Below are 19357 nucleotides of genomic sequence, written 5' to 3'. Positions count from 1 at the left end.
TCCTCAAAGGCTCTGCCCTGGATCCTCTTTTCTTTTTTCTCTACAACATTCTTGGTGAGGTCATCATTTCCCAGGGTGTTTAATTAACAGCTTTATGCCTGTGATTCCTACACCTATATATTCAGCCCGACTCTTGTTCCCAAGATCTGATCCTGTTTCACCAATTTCCTATGTAACATTTCCAACTGGATGCTCCACAGGCATCTGAATGTGTCCAAAACAGAACTCATCTTTCCCCTCAAACATATTCCTCTCCTGAATTTCCCCATTTCTTATTAATCACGCAAGTGAACAACCTCAATGGCACCATCAGCTTCTTGTTATTAATTTTCCAACCTCGCAAGTGAATAACCTCAATGGCACCATCAGCTTCTTGTTATTAATTTTCCAACCTCCTCCTTGTCCTACCTCTACAATTCTTGCATCTGTCCCTTATCTTCACTCACGGAACCACCAACCGATATCACCTCTTGCCTAGACAACTGTAGGAGCCTGCTAATTGTGTCCTTACCTCAGGTCTCTCCCCATGCCAACACACCTTGCGCTTGGGAAGTTGATTTTTTTAACCTAAATGCCAGATTTTTCATTTATTATTACTGAATTTCATTCTATTAAGTTTGGTCCAATGTTCTAGCCTGGCTAGATCCTTTTTAATCCTATCACTTAGTGTGTTAGCTATCTCCCTCCCCCGCTCCCCCAGTTCTGTATCACCTGCAAATTTGATAAGCACACTATCTATGCTATTATCTAGGTCACTGGTAAAAATGTTAAACAGCACAAGGTCAAGCACAGATCGCTAGGGTATTCCACTGGGGATTTCCTTCCAATTTGTCATTGAATTATTAATTATTTGTTACTCTTTGGGTCTAGCCTTCTGACCAGTTCCAAAACCATTTAATTGTACTTCATCTCCAACCTTTTCACAAGAATAGCATGAGAGACTCTCAAATATTTTGCTAAAATATAATTTATGTAAATTATATTTATATCATTCCTCTAATTGACAAATCTAGTAACGCTGCCAAAAAAGGAAATAGGATTTTTCTGGCATGATTTGTCCTTGATTGCTTATCAAGCCCTTTGTGTTTATTGCTTCCTTTTCTAGAGATTCACTAACCATCTCTTTAATATCATGTTCTAGAATTTTGCAAAGAACTGAAGTCACGTTCAGAGATCTGCATTTGAATAATCTATCCTCTTCCCTTCCCGAGAAATGGAAAATGTTTGCCTTTCTTTAGTCAAGCTATACCACTCCCATTCTTCATTATCTTTCAAAGATGACTCAGTCTACGCTAGTTCTTTTAATACTCTTAGATGTTCATTTGGGATTGCTGAATCCCAGCAGGAAGGATTACATGGAGAACATCTGTGACTTTCTCTTCCTTCAAAGTAAGACCTATAGTCTAAGTACAAATGTACAAGTAGCAAATGCCCAATCATTTGAAGGTGGAGACAGACCACTGGTGCCATGGCTCCTGGGATGGTCTATATACAGGACCCTCTCATCATTCAATGAGGCACTACAAATTTCCCCTTAATTTTCATTATTTTCAAGAAATTCTTCTTAAGTCACTCAAGACACTGGCATGCATCACCACATCATGGAATTCCTTATCGTCTTCCACAGCCAAATACCCATTCTTCTCTGTCCCAGATTCTGAACCTCATGTCCAATTCTGTATAAAGCTTTCTTACATATAGATTCAGGTACACTTGTGGTTATTCACTCATAAAATGTCCTTTGTTCACTCAGCCAAGGCAAATCAGAATATTATCAGGCAAATAATAAAGACACTTAGTATTGATTTTGTCATTTTCATTGTCTGAAGGTAGGAAGGAAGGAGCGGGAGGGGGAGAACAGGAATCACTTCCTTAATCAACATTTATTGCATAATGCATTCAACTATAGATTCTTTTCTAATTATTTCCTTTTTTTAAAGTATGAATGTCTCATCTCCTCAACCAGCCTGGTTTTCTCAAGTGTAGCGACCATGTTATTTCTTTCTTCTACAGCCTTTAAGATACCTAAAAGTATAATACTAATTAAAGGCTGTGTCACTAGCTAAGTATACTGGGGGCTCATCTCTAGTACGTGGGCCACCAAGTGATTAATTCTTTGGCCATGGCAACCTGGGAAAAAAATGAAAAATTTTCCTTTAGATTTGTTCAGCTTCCTGAAGCTTCACAGTGAGAAGGTGGAGCGGTAGGAATGGGAGCAAAGAGAACTAAGCATCTTTAGATGTTTAAAGAACTTGATCTTTAGATGTTGCTACAGATCGATTTAACCTTTGATGTTACAATTATGAGAATCTTGCCCAACAATCAGGGAATTACTATGCTATAACATATTCCACATGAGTGGAGCAACTGCCAATATTGACATCTTTGCTAGAAATGAAAAGCAGAAGGAATTTGCAGCTGAATGCTTCACAGGTCTCCCTGGGAAAAGCAAATAAAGGAACTGTTGGAGTACATTTCATTATATGTCCAAAGGAAACATAAACATTATTTCATGGGTCACCTGATCATTATACCTTGTGGTGCTCATTATGAGAATAAATAAAGATAGAATTATGAAAATCATGGTAGTTTATAGACCCATATCTGTTCCAAAGAATGAAAAAGTCAAGAAATTCTATAAACAGTTTGATGAGGCATTCCAAACAAAGTCAATGTATACCTTAGTACTTAGTGATTTCAGTGCTTTATATGGGCAAAAGGAGAGTATATTTAAAAAATGGAAAATACAGTTCAAGTATTAAGAAATAAAAGGGGTCAAGGGTTTATAAACTAAACAGAAGCATCATACCCATATATCATGAAGACTTTCTTCAAGAAGAAAATTAGGTGTTAGGCATGGCAAGCACTGAACATCATGAAAAATGAAAACAATTCATCTTAGCATAGAAGAAATCAATAGTTTTTGATGTGGGAAGTATTTCTGAATCAGTAGCCTGTGTATTGTCAGAACATCAATTTGCTACCACAAAAATCAAAACAAATCAGAAAAATTTCCAAAATTCCAAATCAGAATAAAAGGACAAAGATGAGGAGAGGGTGCAAATTAGAATAGCTCCAATCTGCCCCATTCAGACACAGTAGTAACACTAAGAACTGGGAAATGGAAAGAGGAAAAGATACCAACAACTGATTACTCATCTTTCCTAAGGAAATCTGACTGATAAACATCAGCTGCTTGAGACAGCATTGTAGACACCTGACCTCACAGTTAGGAAGACCTGAAGTCAAGACCAGCCTCTAATAGGCTGGCTGTGTGATTCTAGGCAAATTACTTATTCTTTTAATGCCCTGGTCACCAAAAATATGACTATACTTTGGTAGAAGGAGTTTTTCCCTGGGAGTTCCCTACACTGATAAAAGCATAGGCCTAGTTTTAAAAAAAATCCAGCAAAAAACCCAATTGTCACAAGGATGAGACCGAAAGAACACGGATATCACCTCAGTCATTAAACAGGTGATCTCCATGACAACTGTAGGAACATAGCAGCCCTGAGCAATTCTGCTTTAGAAGTTTTAAGTTTAAAACTCCACTAAGGTTTTTGGGACACTGTATATTCATTTATAAGACTTTAGGGAAGAAGACAGTGGGAATTACTGAGCTGTATGACTTCATAAAACAATGAGAAGGGGTTGAGTAAATTTGCAGAAAGCTAGGTGCAATATACAGGTCAATAAAACTGGAAATGTTAAAACACTTTACTATGAAGAACATAATGACCAACTATGATTCTAAAGGACTAACAATGAAGCATGCTCTCCACCTCCTAAGAGAGAGGTGATGGACTCAATGTACAGAATGAACCTTCCATCTTTTGGACATGGCCAGTGCAGGAATTTGTTTTGCTTAATGATGCATATTTGTTAAATGGTCTGGGGATGTTTGGGGAGAGTGGTAGGGAAGAATACACACACCCACACACATACACACACACACATATTTTCTTCTTCAATGACAATGGAACAACTATATGTGGACTCTAATATCTCATCTCCTCACTTGTTAAATGAAGGACCATAAATGGCAATAGAGATGAGAAGCCCAGGCAGAACGGCTAGACTGGATCAGGTACACAGAAAAGAAATTCATTTTGGAAGCAACACAGTTGTAAAGGTGTGGAGGAACGGATTCTCAAGTTATCTGAAAGAGCAGACAATACAGAGCAACTGGGAAAAAAATCAGAATTGGTACTAATACTGCCAAGAGGACATCAAAAATGACTGATTCAAATACTTCTGCTCTCATTTCTATAAAATTTTTATGAGATTTAGGGCATTTATGATGCTTTAGGGCATCTTTGAAAAAAATAGGCAGGAGGACTTAAATAATTTCCAGTGGTCTCTTAAGGCAAAATGCCTTCTACATCCAGGGAAATAACTATGGAACTGGATTGCAGAATGAAGCAGATCATTTTCTTTTGTATTATGTTTTGGTTTGTTTTATGATTTCTCCCATTCGTTTAATTCTTTTATGCAACATGACTAAGGAGAAAACGTATTTAATAGGAATGTATGTGTAGAATCTATATAAAAATGTATGCCATCTCAGGGAGGGAGTGGGAGGGAGGAAGGGAAAAATCTAAGACATATGGACGTGATTGTAGAACACTGAAAACAAATAAAATAATCATTAAAAAAAAGAAAAATAGGCAGGCTCTTACAAGTCACATACTTGACTAAAAGGTGAGAGGACACAAGATCCCATCCTGCTTGCTGTTTGCTGATTCTTAAAAAAGCATTTAATTCAAATGACTCCCCAAAAGGTTCTCCAACCCCAAGGCATCTGTCATGCATGTGGTTAAGATCATACAAGATTCCTTGCTAGACACAAAACAAAGGTAACTGGAGATCGACTCTCTGATAAGCAGGATAAAATAAGGCCTCAAAGAAGGAAGAAGTGTTTGTCCAAGGTGTTTGACACTGTTGTGAAGATTTGGTGTGCAGTCCAAATCAAATATGCTCCAATTTGGGGATGACATTGTGCTAACTATCTCAAGCTTAGGAAGATTATAAAGCTCCCTAAATGAGGTTCATAACCACTCAAAACCTAACAATCCATATAGAGAAAAAGCAAGTGAGTAAAGAATGCCCATTGTCTAGACTACAACATGGGTAATGGAGAAATCATTGAACTGGTTCATCAATACCTTTGTCTTGGACAGACACTAGAGATGGCCAATGAACTAAGCCCAGAATTGAATAGGAATTAGACAGACAGCTGAATTTCTTTTGGGAAATGTCAATGACCCCAAGATTCTACATGAAATAAAAATGCATCTTTTCAACACCAGTATGTGGTTTTCCATGAAAAAATCACAATAACTAAAGAATCAAAATTGCAGATGTGGTAAGTGTAAGCTTGCTGGAGTATCTTGCCAATGATGACGTAAAAGAAGTGGTCTAACAGATTATGTATGAGATGTATATTTTGGAAAGGAAGGGACCAGTCACAGAGTAAGATCCCTGGTGTACTCTACTTCAATCAGACCATTTCTGGAGGATTGTGCTCAAATCAGAGTATACCACATTTTAGAAAAGGACCAATTGTAAAGAGTCCACAGGAAGGCAACCAGAATGATGAAGAGCCAAGAGCTGATGTCATCTGGGTATCCCCTGGGTATAACCCTGGGAATGTGTAGTGTGTCCAGGAAGAGGCTCCATGGGGCATGATGGCTGCCTTCAAATACCTAAAAGGCTTCAGAATAGAAGAGGCAAGTAGGTGGTGCAACAGATAGAGTATGGGATGGAGACAGAAAGACCCACATTTGAATCCTGCCTTGCACAGTTATTAGTTACATAATCCTGTGGAAATCACTTAATGTCTCTCCACTTCACCTAGAAAATGGGGATAATAATAACACTTAGCTCACAAGGTAATTGTGAGGACCAAATGAGATATTTGTAAGCATTTTGCAAACTTTAAAATGCTATTTAAATCTAACTATTATTGCGGTTGTTGCTATTGTAGGAAGAATCAGATTCCTTCTGTTCCATGCCAGAGGGCAGAATTAGGAACAATGGGATGAAATTGTAAAGAGGCAAATTCAGGCTTAATGGAAGAAGATGCTTCCTGATAATGATGACTTGCCAGGTGTTTTGCAGTGGGAATTCTGGGGGGAGATTGGGTTGTATGGGATGGCTGCTGAGGTCCCTCTTCCTGTGAACATTCTGTGAACCTGAGGGATAAACGCTGCAATACCCAAACACTGCCCTTGTATCCATGTGATATTAAAAAACCTAGGAGTACCTTTAGCATCCTGGGTGAATCATCTATGGAGAATTTAGGTGAGAACATGGGCAAGAGTTGGACAGAATGAGAAAATATGGGTGAGGTCCAATTTGCACTCCAGGAGGGAGTACTCAAACTGATGAGGGCATAAATCTTTTGAAACTTTATACCAGGGGGAGGAGCCAAGATGGCGGAGTAGAAAGACACACATATGCTAGCTCTGAACCCACAGCCCATAAAATATCTGTAAAGAAGAACTCCCAACAAATTCTGGAGCAGCAGAAGCCACAGAACAACGGAGCAGACGAGATTTCTGTTCCAGAGAGACCTGAAAACCTGGTGCGAAAGGTCCATCGTGCCCTGGACCCAGAGCAGAGCCCAGCCCTGCCTTGGCAGCTCAGCACCGAGAGGAGCAGATCCGAGCGGGCTTGAGGGACAGAATCTCCAGCAGTGGTGCAGGTCCCTCCACCCACAGGTGACAAGGGTCGGCAGGAGCCTGGATCCATTGTTGAAGGTCTCCACATAAACCCCCTGAGGGAACTGAGTCCCATGTGCCGGCCCTGCCCTAACCTGAGCACCTGAACTTAATCTCACACTGAATAGCAGCCCCACCCCCGCCCAAAGCCCTGAGGCTGGGAAGCAGCATTTGAATCTCAGACCCCAAGTGCTGGCTGGGCGGATCTGGAGGCATGGTGGGGGTGGAAAGAAAACTCAGAAGTCAAGTCACTGGCTGGGAAAATGCCCAGAAAAGGGAAAAAAAAAATTAGACTATAGAAGGTTACTTTCTTGGTGAACAGATAATTCCTTCCTTCCTTTCTGATGAGGAAGAACAATGCTTACCATCAGGGAAAGACACAGAAGTCAAGGCTTCTGTATCCCACACATCCAAAATAAATATACCATGGGCTCAGGCCATGGAAGAGCTCAAAAAGGATTTTGAAAATCAAGTTAGAGAGGTGGAGGAAAAACTGGGAAGAGAAATGAGAGAGATAAAAGAAAAGCATGAAAAGCAGGTCAACACCTTGCTAAAGGAGACCCAAAAAAATGCTGAAGAAAACAACACCTTGAAAAATAGGCTAACTCAATTGGCAAAAGAGGTTCAAAAAGCCAATGAGGAGAAGAATGCTTTTAAAAGCACAATTAACCAAATGGAAAAGGAGGTTCAAAAGCTCACTGAAGAAAATAGTTCTTTCAAAATTAGAATGGAACAGATGGAGGCTAATGACTTTATGAGAAACCAACAAATCACAAAATAAAACCAAAAGAATGAAAAAATGGAAGATAATGTGAAATATCTCATTGGAAAAACAACTGACCTGGAAAATAGATCCAGGAGAGACAATTTAAAAATGATGGGACTACCTGAAAGCCATGATCAAAAAAAGAGCCTAGACATCATCTTTCATGAAATTATCAAGGAATACTGGCCTGAGATTCTAGAACCAGAGGACAAAATAAGTATTCAAGGAATCCACCAATCACAGCCTGAAAGAGATCCAAAAAGAGAAACTCCTAGGAACATTGTGGCCAAATTCCAGAATTCCCTGGTCAAGGAGAAAATATTGCAAGCAAGCTAGAAAGAAACAATTCAAGTATTGTGGAAATACAATCAGGATAACACAAGGTCTAGCAGCTTCTACATTAAGGGATCGAAGGGCGTGGTATATCATATTCCAGACGTCAAAGGAACTAGGACTAAAACCAAGAATCACTTACCCAGCAAAACTGAGTATAATACTTCAGGGGAATAAATGGTCTTTCAATGAAATTGGGGACTTTCAAGCATTCTTGATGAAAAGACCAGAGCTGAAAAGAAAATTTGACTTTCAAACACAAGAATGAAGAGAAGCATGAAAAGATAAACAGCAAAGAGAAGTCATAAGGGACTTACTAAAGTTGAACTGTTTACCCTCCTACAGGGAAAGAAAATATTTGTAACTCCTGAATCTTTTCAGTATCTGGGTAGTGGGTGGGATTACATACACACACACACACACACACACACACACACACACACACAGAGCACAGAGTGAACTGAATAGGATGGGATCATATCTTTAAAAAAATGAAATTAAGCAGGGAGAGAGAAATATCGAGAAAGGGAGAAATGGAATGGGGCAAATTATCTCTCATAAAAGAGGCAAGCAAAAGACTTTTTAGTGGAGGGAAAAAGAAGGGAGGTGAGAGAAAAACATGAAGTTTTCTCTCATCACATTCCACTAAAGGAAGGAATAACTTGCACACTCATTTTGGTATGAAAACCTATCTTACAATACAGGAAAGTGGGGGAGAAGGGGATAAGCAGGGTGGGGGGGAGGATGGAAGGGAGGGCAATGGGAGGATGGAGCAATTGGAAGTCAACACTCTTGGGGAGGGACAGGATCAAAAGAGAGAATAGAAGCAATGGGGGGCAGGATAGGATGGAGGGAAATATAGTTAGTCTTACACAACATGACTATTATGGAAGCCATTTGCAAAACTACACAGATATGGCCTATATTGAATTGCTCGTCTTCCAAAGGGAATGGGTGGGGAGGGAGGGATGAAGAGAAGTTGGAACTCAAAGTTTTAGGAACAACTGTCAAGTACTGTTCTTGCTACTAGGAAATAAGAAATACAGGTAAAGGGGTATAGAAAGTTATCTGGCCCTACAGGACTAAAAAGAAGATGGGGACAAGGGAAGGGAGGGATGATAGAACAGAGGGCAGATTGGTGATAGGGGCTATTAGAATGCTCGGTGTTTTGGGGTGGGGGGAAGGGACAAATGGGGAGAAAATTTGGAACACAAAATTTTGTGAAAATGAATGTTAAAAGTTAAATTAATTTTTAAAAAAAGAGAGACTAAAAAAAAAGAAACTTTATACCAATACAATGTTATTGCTCAGAAGATACTTAACTGGTGCCTAAATAAATAACTTAGGTTAGGAGAAAGACATAGCAGCCTTGCCCCTATGGATCCCATTCATGCAAATCGCTATTCAAGTTATCTTTTCTGCTCACTATTGTAATTATGACACTCTACTGCATAAAGCCCTCTCTTGACTTTTTATGGCTACCCACCTCCCATCAGAGTCCCCTCCAACTTACCAGAGCACCACTGCTTAGCAGAATCATGAAGATGATGAAGGTCTCAAACCAGTTGTGTTCCACGATGAGGAAACAGGTTTTCCGTAGGATCCACCAGGACTTACCCAGTCCATCCTCAATGTTGACCTGGCAGCACTTGAACCGCTGGACACAACCTGACACCATAGAGAGAAATGTCAGAGGAAAAGATGTGCCTGATCCAGGTGTACCTTCCTACATCCCAAATAGGCCATGTCTCAGCACACCACCAAGAACATAATGGCAGAATCAGAATGTTTGACTCAGACGAGTGTGCCTCATTCTACATAGCTGCCAAAATGACTCCTAAAGCACAGGTTTGAACTCACTACATCTCTCCTCTGCTCAACAAATTCCAGTGGCTCCCTATTACCTCTAGGACCAAATATACACAAAGGATCTGCTCTTTGCTATTTAAAGCCCTTCCCAATGGGGCTCCTTTTTCAGGTTTCACATACTCTACAGTACAGCCAGACTGGCCTCATTGCTGTTCCTCACACAACCATTCATTTCCCATCTCTGTGGCTTCTTTACTGCATGTCAGAACAGACCTTTTCACAGTTGGGAAGAAGCAACTAGAATGACAAGAAAGAAGCTACCATCAAATAGGAACAGCCTCCACAGACTGAGACCTTCCCTCACACTCTTTTGTGCTGGTGATGAATGAAGAGAGGAAAAGCTGAGAAGAATTCCTTAGGAGAAACAGTCTTGGCTTCCATCTAAGGCCTGTACTTTCGTCCTATTGCAGATCATACCTTCTGAATATAGACTATTCCAATCTCTACATTATTCATAGACAGTTTAGGAAGGAGGCACTAAGCCTCTCTCCAACTCTTACCCAGCCATGACCATTGATAGCAGTTAATCAGGGGACTCCTTCTATTCCATCCTCCAAATAAAGCCCTATCTGGACCATTGCTCACCCTCTGTGAAGCAGGCATCTGGATCCAAGTATTCCTCAGGTTGTTCCACAGGTACTTCCTCCACTTCTGGTTTGATATCGATGGTGCTCCCCTCAGAGGAACTGGTATCGTCCAGTTTCTAATTTCATAACAAAAAGGAAGCTCAGATAAAAGCTCCCTCACTCCACACTGACAACTCCACTTGGCATACTGCATGGACCATATATCATGTATAATTCTCATATGCATTCCTATTCCCCAAACCCATTACTGGTAACTCATGACAGTCACACGATTACTGTGATGACCTAGGAATATACTAATCTTCTCTCTGCTGGGATGGAATAATAACATTCAAATCAACAAAGCAGACAAAAGATGATGCCCCTCTCTACATCTAATTTGCTTCCAGGTTAGTCCCTGGGGTTCATATCTAGAAAGATGTAGACTTTGGAAAGCCTGCCCAATTCTCGAATTGTATAATCCTAGACTTAAAATGAGCTTTGTAGGTCATTTAGTTTAGCCTCTCAGTATGACCTCAAGTCATCTCCGACCTCCTGGAAGACCCAGACAAGACTGGGGTAGATAAATACAGGTCCTTCCTAAGGAAGATCTTACAAATCCCCAAATGAATTAGATTTTTAAACTTGCCAAAATCCTCTAGAACTAGTCCAGAGGTAAAGCAGCTCATAAAGGAGGGAGAAATCAGGCCCCTTTGCCTTGAGCCCATGGTTTTCATGACGGAACAACCCTCTGGTTCTTACATCTTTGCTGCCCTCAGGATCTGACTCGCTGCTGACATCCTCAGTATTGAGATTTTCAAAGTCAGACTCGCCCACAGCAATGGGGACCCGCACGGTTAGGTTGGGGTTGTTGATGAAGGACATGTGGTCCTCATCAATGATATACTTCTCCACACTGCTCCCAATACCACTGGTGGTGCCATTCCCATTCTTCTGGTAATCGCCATTACGGTGGATGTCAGCTCCAGTGTGGTTGGCAATGCAATTGGCTTTTTTGTCATACAGCTCATCCAGTGGCTTCACCTCATCAGCCTCACGTTTAAAGTGGGTCTGAACAAAGGCATGTACTTTCAATTTAATCCAGGCTACCCCCTTCTTAATGCGGATGACAGAGATCTGCAGGTTGTTCATTTCTCCATCATCATCTGTGGCAGCCAGGTTGTCAGCACTGAAGGAGCTTAGAAGCAAGGCTAGAAACAGATTCAGCACCTGCAGTGAGTGGGGGAAGAAGAGAGGCCCAATGATGTGGAGCAGGTCAAGGTCTGTCCTTCCAATCAAACTTGCTCAATTGGTCCAGACTTGGGGAAATCCTAGGATTAAGTCAAGCTAATGATTTTATTAAAACCAACTATGGGGAGCACACGAACACGTGTCAGAGACAAAGACAACTATATGTTCTCTTTACAGTGTCTTAAGTAGACACAATGTCTGTTTCATTAAAAACCACTCCTACTAGCTCTCATTGCATGTATGTGTATGTGTGTGTGTGTGTGTGTGTGTGTGTGTGTGTGTGTGTGTGAGAGAGAGAGAGAGAGAGAGAGAGAGAGAGAGAGAGAGAGAGAGAGAGAGAGAGAGAGAGAGAGAGAGTTTATGGATCCCCTCACTTTCTCAGCCAAAACCCTTGAAAAAGCTGTCTTTGCTCTTTGCCTCCCACTTCCTCTCCCCTCACCTTCTGCAATATGGTTTCCTGCATGATCATTTCACTCTTTCAGAAGTCACCAAGGATCCCTCCACTGCCAAATCTGATGGCCTTTTCTCATTGCCTGTTGACCTCTTGCACGACCTGACTGTTGCCTACTCCTTTCCTGCTGGATACTCTCTGCTTTCCATGCTCTCTTTTCACTTGTCTGATTATTCCTTCTCAGTCTCCCTCCCTACATCATCACTCACAATACATCTCCTAACTGTGGGTGTTTCCCAAGACTCTGTCTTGGCTCCTCCTCCCTCTCTCTCTCTCTCTATATATATTCTTCCTTGATGATCTCATCAGCTCCCATACCTTTAATTATCCTCTCCATGCTCTTGAAACCTTTTTACCTCCAGGATCAAATATAAAACCTTTTGCTTGGCACCTAAAACGCTTCACAACCTACCCCAGCCTACTTTTCCAGCCTTTTGTACATGACTTCCCTCCATGCACACAGCAGATTAGTCAAATCAGTCTTCTTACTGTGCCTTAAAGCCAGTATCCCATTTCCTGCTTCTGTGCCTTTGCCTGGCCTCCCTCCCAGTCCCACTCCACCCCATTCCCCCCCCACGGGTTAGTTCTCTCAAAATCCCTATTCCTTCAGGACTCAGAACAAGTGCCACCTTCTCCATGTGACCTTTCCTTACCCCCTTGGCTGCTAGTGACTTGTTCCCACAATCACCCTGTCTCTACTGTGTATCTATTTATACATATACATATTATCTCCCCTGGCCAGAAGAGAGGCTTCTTGAGGGTAGGGACTTTTCATTTTTGCCTTTCTATCATCAGTGATTGCTTAGCATATGGCTTGTTACATAGTGAGTGCTTAATGAAATGCTCCTTGATTGATCTCGAAGGTGATGACCTGGCACATAATACAAAGATGCCATAGCCTCCTACAAACTGAAAATTTTTTAGATAGGGGTCTGAGGAACTGACGACCAGTCCAAAAATTCTAACTACTATCCACCTTAGTTGTGGAGGAATTTTGATGTGATTCAATGGAGGGAACACACATACACACACACACACACACACACACACACACGAAGTCACAAATGTTTTAAAACACTGAAATGATATTCCAGCTCTCTAGAAGCCAGTCTTCTAGCAATTTCACCAATTTAAGAGGTTTAAATGGAGAACAAGAAAGTAATCAACACAGGCTACTGAGCAATCACAATAGATGTCACAGAATCTACACACTAAACTTCCTGAACTCCATTCATGGACAGCTCCACTTGCCCTCACTTTCACTCTAAAAAGTTTGGTGAGCTGGTTTTCAAATCCCCAGCAGACAGCAGGGGATTTTATAAGGAGGCACATCGACAGCAGTAATGAATGAATGCTGATAGCAGGGAAAGAGACATAAAACTTTAAGAAGTTGACATAAAATCCTCAAAAAGGACAGATATTTGGGATCCCTAAGGCTAAGAGTACAATAGTCATGGCTATAGTCCTGAGTCACAAAGAAAGGGTTAAGTCATCTTTGGTATAGTCTAGTTGAGAAAGCAAAGGAGTATATAATATATTTTGGAAGAATTTGATTAAAAATCATTAAAATCAGGTTTTGGTACTCAAAAGGTTAAACCATCAGCTGTTTGAGAAGTGATGATTCATCAGTGATTGCTTTAGGGCACAGTCTCGGTGCCCAAAAACACTACAGAGTTGTAGTAAAGGAGCTAAGTTGAGCCTTCAAAAAGGCTTCTTAAAGGTGAGTTTTGAGTTATATTATCAAAGTGACTACATTTCTTGATTGTCTCTTTTCCTCTCAGAGGGTCATTACCCTAATTCAGGTTCACCCATTATCCCTCCGCTGCACTATTGCAATAGGCTCCTCCTTGGTCTCCCCACCTCCAGTGTCTCCCCTCTCCAATTCATCTTAAAGCACTGGTCTGCCCATATTATTCTCCAGTCCAATAAACTCTAGTGGTTCAATGTAACATCCAGGGTCAAATACAAACATCTGTTTGGCAGCAGAAGTCTTTTGCAGCCTGGCTCCAGGTCTTGCAGACATCATTTACCCTTTATACACCCAAACCACAATCCAGTCAAAATGGACCCTCTTGCTTTCCCTCACCTAAGACACTCCTTTATCTGGGTTGTCTCCCCTGGCTGGGATGAACTTTCTTCTCAACCCTCCCTCTTGGAACAGCTCCTTTACCTGCCAAGGTCAGTTCAAAGGTCTTTCCTAATCTTCATAGCACTGGTCAAACTGTACATTTCATGTTTCAGCCTCAGAGAACCCAGGCGCGGCTCCATGCCATGATAGGGCAATAGAGCAGGATTTTAGTGGCAGTAATAAAAACCTTAAAATATATATATACACACATATATTTTATATATTTATGTATATATGCATAAACCATATATATATTTATATAAACTACATATAATATATTTATATATATGTTTATGTAATGATGTAAGATTTTCAAAGTGCTTTCTATACAACAACTCCATTAACCCCATTTTACAGATGAAGTACCTGAGGCTATGAGAAGTTAAGTAAAAAAAAAAAAGCTAGCATTTATACAGCACTTATCATTTATAAAATGCTTTAAAAATATTATCTCCTCTCAACTGCAGAATGTAGCAGATCATTTTCTTTTGTATTACATTTTGGTTTGTTTTATGATTTCTCCCATTCATTTTAATTCTTCTATGCAACATGACTATGGTGAAAGTGTATTTAATAGGAATGTATGTGTAGAATGTATATAAAATTGTATGACGTCTTGGGGAGGGAAGGAGGGGGAGGGAGGTAAAAAAAAATCTAAGTTATATGGTAGTGATTTCAGAACACTGAAAATAAATAAAATAAAATAAAAATACTATCTCCTCTGATCTTCACAACAACCCTGGGAGGTTGGTACTATTATTATCCCCATTTTACAGGATGAGGAAATTGAAGCAGACAGAAGTAAAGTGAATTGGCCTAGGTGGGGTCCAGACACAGGCCCTCCTGACTCCAGACCAGTGCTCCATCCACTATGCTGCACTGACTAGTCACATAGTATCTAAGATGGGATTTGAACCCATGTCTCATGGCACCAAGGCCAGCACTCTTCTATTACACATATGGACTACATGATAAGGAGCCACTCTAAATTCTTAAGGGAATACAATTCCTATAAAGAAACCTGAGAAAGATTATTCCAGCAACTATGTGTACAGGAAGTGGCTCAAGGAGAATTGACCAAGAGGTTGCAGAAGAGTCCAGACAGGAGAAGAGCACATCCCCAGAGGTGAGGACAGAGCAGGTAAATAATGGAACTAGAACAATAGGACCTTAGAACCATTAATGGATTAGAAGGTCCTCTTGTCAAGCCCTTTCTGATACACAAACCCCTTCTGCAACATCCTTAATGTGCTCCATCCAGCTCCTGGCTTGAACCTCTCCAGTGATGGGACACTCATTATCTAAAGGGGCAGCCCTTTTTCCATTTGGGGAAACCGCAAGAAATACCATGATGGCTTAGCTGAAAGGCTTTATTTGCTCTATGTTAGGTTCCCCATGCATGTGGAATGGCCACCATTTTGATAGGCGGCAGGAAAGCTCAGCATAGGGGGTTTGGGGAGCATAGGTAGGGAGTGACATCCAAGTCAGAGAAAAGAAATCGATAAACTGATACTAACCACCAAGTTGCCAATGACCATAACCATCATGAAAACGATGAGGCACATGGCCTGGCCTGCCACTTCCATGCAATCCCACATGGTTTCGATCCATTCCCCGCACAACACTCGGAAGACGATGAGAAAGGAATGAAAAAAGTCATGCATGTGCCAGCGAGGGAGCACACAGTCCTGGTTGATTTTGCAGACACATTCCTTGTAGCTCTTCCCAAACAACTGCATCCCCACCACAGCAAAGATGAAGACAATGATGGCCAGCACCAGGGTCAGGTTGCCTAGAGCACCCACCGAGTTCCCAATGATCTTGATCAGCATATTCAAAGTGGGCCAAGATTTGGCCAGTTTGAAGACTCGGAGCTAAGACAGAAAAAAAAACCCACCAAAAATTATATTCAATTTCTTTCTTACCAACCACAGTTAAGAAAACAGAATAAGGCCAAAAAAGAATAAAGGTTACTTATTGAGTGCCCCTGGGAAGCTCTGAGAATTTTATATAGAGCATATTGGCAAGAAAATGTGGGTCATCCCTGCCAATGCACAAAAGGGAAAACTGAGGCACAGAGCAGGGAAATGATGGGATTTCCTTTCACAATGAGTCTATGGGAGATACAGAACCAAGGAGTCCTGCTCTGAGGACTGGGTTCCACTGCTAGGACAGCTTGCCTCATTTACATCTAAACACAAACCAGTTTGTTTGAGAAGAAAACAGGAGGGTCATGGGAAATGGGCAATTTTGGGGAAGCCAAGATATTGGCATAGTAAAGAGATTTTTTTATCCTCTTAAAAAAATGTTAGAAGAGAAAATCAATAATAATGGCCAGTTTTCAGTATTATATCATAATTTACCTATACTATGCATTTCCTGCTTCACTGGCATTTTCCTAGTGAAGCAGCTTGATATAATGTATAGAGTGCTAGCTGTGTGGTACTGGATAAGACCTTTAACTTTTTCCCATCCCAAACACCTTTTTCAGACTATGGAGCTGTAGTGCAGGTACAGACCTGCATTGGTAAACACAGCTTCCACACTAGGAGTTCCCTCCACCAATCAAATCACAGGCTCTGAACAACAAAAAATTAATACCATGCTTTATTAATAGTTCCACTATTATGTTGAACATGTAAAATTGGTAACATTTACGGTTATATTTCTGACAGAAGCAACTGTGAGGACACACTTTAAAAATCTAATTTTACAAAGAAAGGCAAAAGAAAAGTCTCTTTAACTAATTGTCAAAAGACCAAATGCTGAAATGAAAATAAAGCCAAAATCTTTGTGATGATAATAAATGGAAGCACTTAGTGGAAAAGAGTCACTCACGAGTAAGGTAGTTCTACATCCACAACAGCTTAAGGAGTAGGGAACCAGTACGTGTTAGTTCAGAATAATAACAATGGATGTGTATTTAGTTCTTGGATGTTTACTAAGCGCTCAACATACATTATTTCATTTGAGCCTCACTATCAGGTCGTTCAATAATTCCCATTTTATAAGATTAGAAAAATGAGGCTCAGAGAGGTTAAAGCCTTGGTCAGGGTCACACAACTATTAACTGTCCCCGGTGGGATTTGAACCCAAGTCTTGTTGCCTCTAGTACACCATACTTTATGTCAAGCTGCTTCAGAAGGCAGATAACCACTTCAAAACGAATGACTGGAACATATTTGGATGAGTTCTGAATTACTGTTCTATGTAAAAACTAGGAAAAGCTGAGCCACAGAAAATAATAATCATCTGTTTTACATAATGCTATCTATATGTGGTTATTCTGGTAAAAATATAATATAATATAAATAATATAAAAATATAAGAAATTAGCTAGAAGGAGGCTTCGCAAATTGGATAATCTTTGCCTTTTGCTAGCTACGACTTGGATCCAAACTGAGGAGCAGGTGTAGGTTTTTCTCTGTTTATGTTTTACATATCCGTCTGAGCCCTACCTCTTTGCCCACTCTGTCCATGCCTCTCTTTTTACTCTCCCAGGCATAACAAGAAATGTTAACAAGGAAGGTCTACACTGGATCTCAACTAAAGAGTCAAAGAAATGAAATCTTGGAAACTCATGTCTTAATCTCCATTAGTTTGTTGGACTCCCCATCTAAAAGGACTTAAGCATCTCCAGTTTCAAAAGTTAAGGCATTTCTCCAAAGGATAAAAGCAATTTAGGGAAAAATGCAGTAGACAAAAATAGTCTAAAGAAGTTCAGAGAGTTGAATTTTTTATCCACCTTGGCATGTCTCAGCTTTTTAAGGATTCTTCGAGGATATCATTTCTGCCTGGCTAGGTTTTAGACAACTTTTCAAAGCAAACCCCCCAGTTATTCTTTCAGAGACACATTTTTGTCATTTTACCATTATTTTAGTAAAACAAAAAAAAAGATGCATTCTTCTTACCCAAAGACGTAGGAATCAAGACAAATGTTCAACTCAACTTAACATCTCAAATATTATTCAATCCATTTTATAGGTGAGATAACCAACTTAGAAAGGTTATAAAACTTCATCTTTTAATAGAGGAAAACTGATGTCATTTAAGGGGGATATCTGGCCAGGGCAAGAGTTTCTAACCCAGGGTCCATGGACCTCGTGAGGATCCATGGATAAATTTCAGGGGGTTAATGAACTTGCATAACTGGTTCCCTTTGTAATCCTAATTTGATTTTATGCATTTGAAAACATTATTCCGAGAAGGGGTGAATGGGCTCCACCAGACTGCTAAAAAGGTTCATGGAACAAAAAAGATTAAGAACCTCTGGGTTACAAGAAGAAATATCTAAGATAACCTAAAAAAAAAAAAATGACCTAGAACAGAAGTCATGCTTGGCAATCAATTTCATAGAGGAGCCAATGCCTCTTTTAAGGAATTACTAAAAAAAAGAATTTATGCCTGTAGCTTAATTTTACAAAGAAACTAAAAGATTAGATATTAGGCCGGAAATCATAAGTTTGGGAGATCTTTGCAGTTAATTCAAACGAAATTGAAAAAAGGATTAAGGATTTAGACTGGATAAACTTGGAGGTCCTTTCCATCTCTTAGATTCTGGGGGTAGAACATAATGTAGGAATTTTGTGGTTATCATATTGACTTTTATAAAAGGTAAGAACAAAATAAGAAACTTTAAAAGAAACTGAAGAAAGTTAGAATACCAAACGGAAAGATCTCAGCACCGAAAGCCCCTCCACATCTGCTAGACCAAGTTCCATTAAACTGAGGGAGACAATAAATCCATCAAAAATGTTCCAACCTTCTTGAAAATAATAGTAGGGATCCATGGCTATGAGCTTCAGAAACATTTCTGCTGTGAAAATTCCAGTGAAAACCTAGGGAAGAGAAGAAGAGAAAGGAAGGACAAGAGGGAAAAACAGATGATTAAAATAGAATGCTTTCATTATTTACCTTTGAACATAAACTTGCTAAGAAACACCAAGATAGCACCTTCACATTCAGTCTTACCTCTGCCATGGCCTAAGAGTATTCATCTGTACTCTGCTATCTCAGAGACACTTGAAACCCAAAATGGTGAAGAAAAAGTTTTCCTTTTTCTTTTTTTAAAAAATATATTAATTTTATTTATTTTTAGTGTTCTACAATCATTACCATAAAACTGCCTTTTTCTACTACAGCCTACCCTCCACCCAATTTTTCCTCCTTTTTTGGCAAGGTTATCATTATCCTTCATTATCTCTTAACCTTGAAAGTTGGTCTTAAGACTTTTCTTTGGTTCAAATATATCACATATTCCAATAGAGAATA

At 40.0% G+C, this 19357-nt stretch overlaps 1 protein-coding gene across 3 annotated transcripts in view; it reads right to left on the bottom strand.

The window, feature by feature from the left end:
- Positions 1 to 19357, bottom strand: part of SCN8A (sodium voltage-gated channel alpha subunit 8) — a 203889-nt gene that overhangs the window by 29709 nt on the left and 154823 nt on the right. For all 3 annotated transcript variants that reach the window (XM_072654715.1, XM_072654712.1, XM_072654713.1), the window contains 5 exons: positions 18751 to 18924; positions 15604 to 15960; positions 11019 to 11486; positions 10276 to 10393; positions 9335 to 9489 (listed from right to left, as the gene is read on the bottom strand). In XM_072654715.1, the coding sequence (XP_072510816.1) occupies positions 9335 to 9489; positions 10276 to 10393; positions 11019 to 11486; positions 15604 to 15960; positions 18751 to 18924 (1272 nt within the window). The remainder of the gene's footprint in view (positions 1 to 9334; positions 9490 to 10275; positions 10394 to 11018; positions 11487 to 15603; positions 15961 to 18750; positions 18925 to 19357) is intronic.

The sequence above is a fragment of the Notamacropus eugenii genome, chromosome 3 (assembly GCF_028372415.1).
Source record: "Notamacropus eugenii isolate mMacEug1 chromosome 3, mMacEug1.pri_v2, whole genome shotgun sequence".
Lineage (NCBI taxonomy): Eukaryota > Metazoa > Chordata > Mammalia > Diprotodontia > Macropodidae > Notamacropus > Notamacropus eugenii.
The sequence above is the reverse complement of the archived record's forward strand: the minus strand, read 5'-3'. Positions and strand labels throughout refer to the sequence as shown.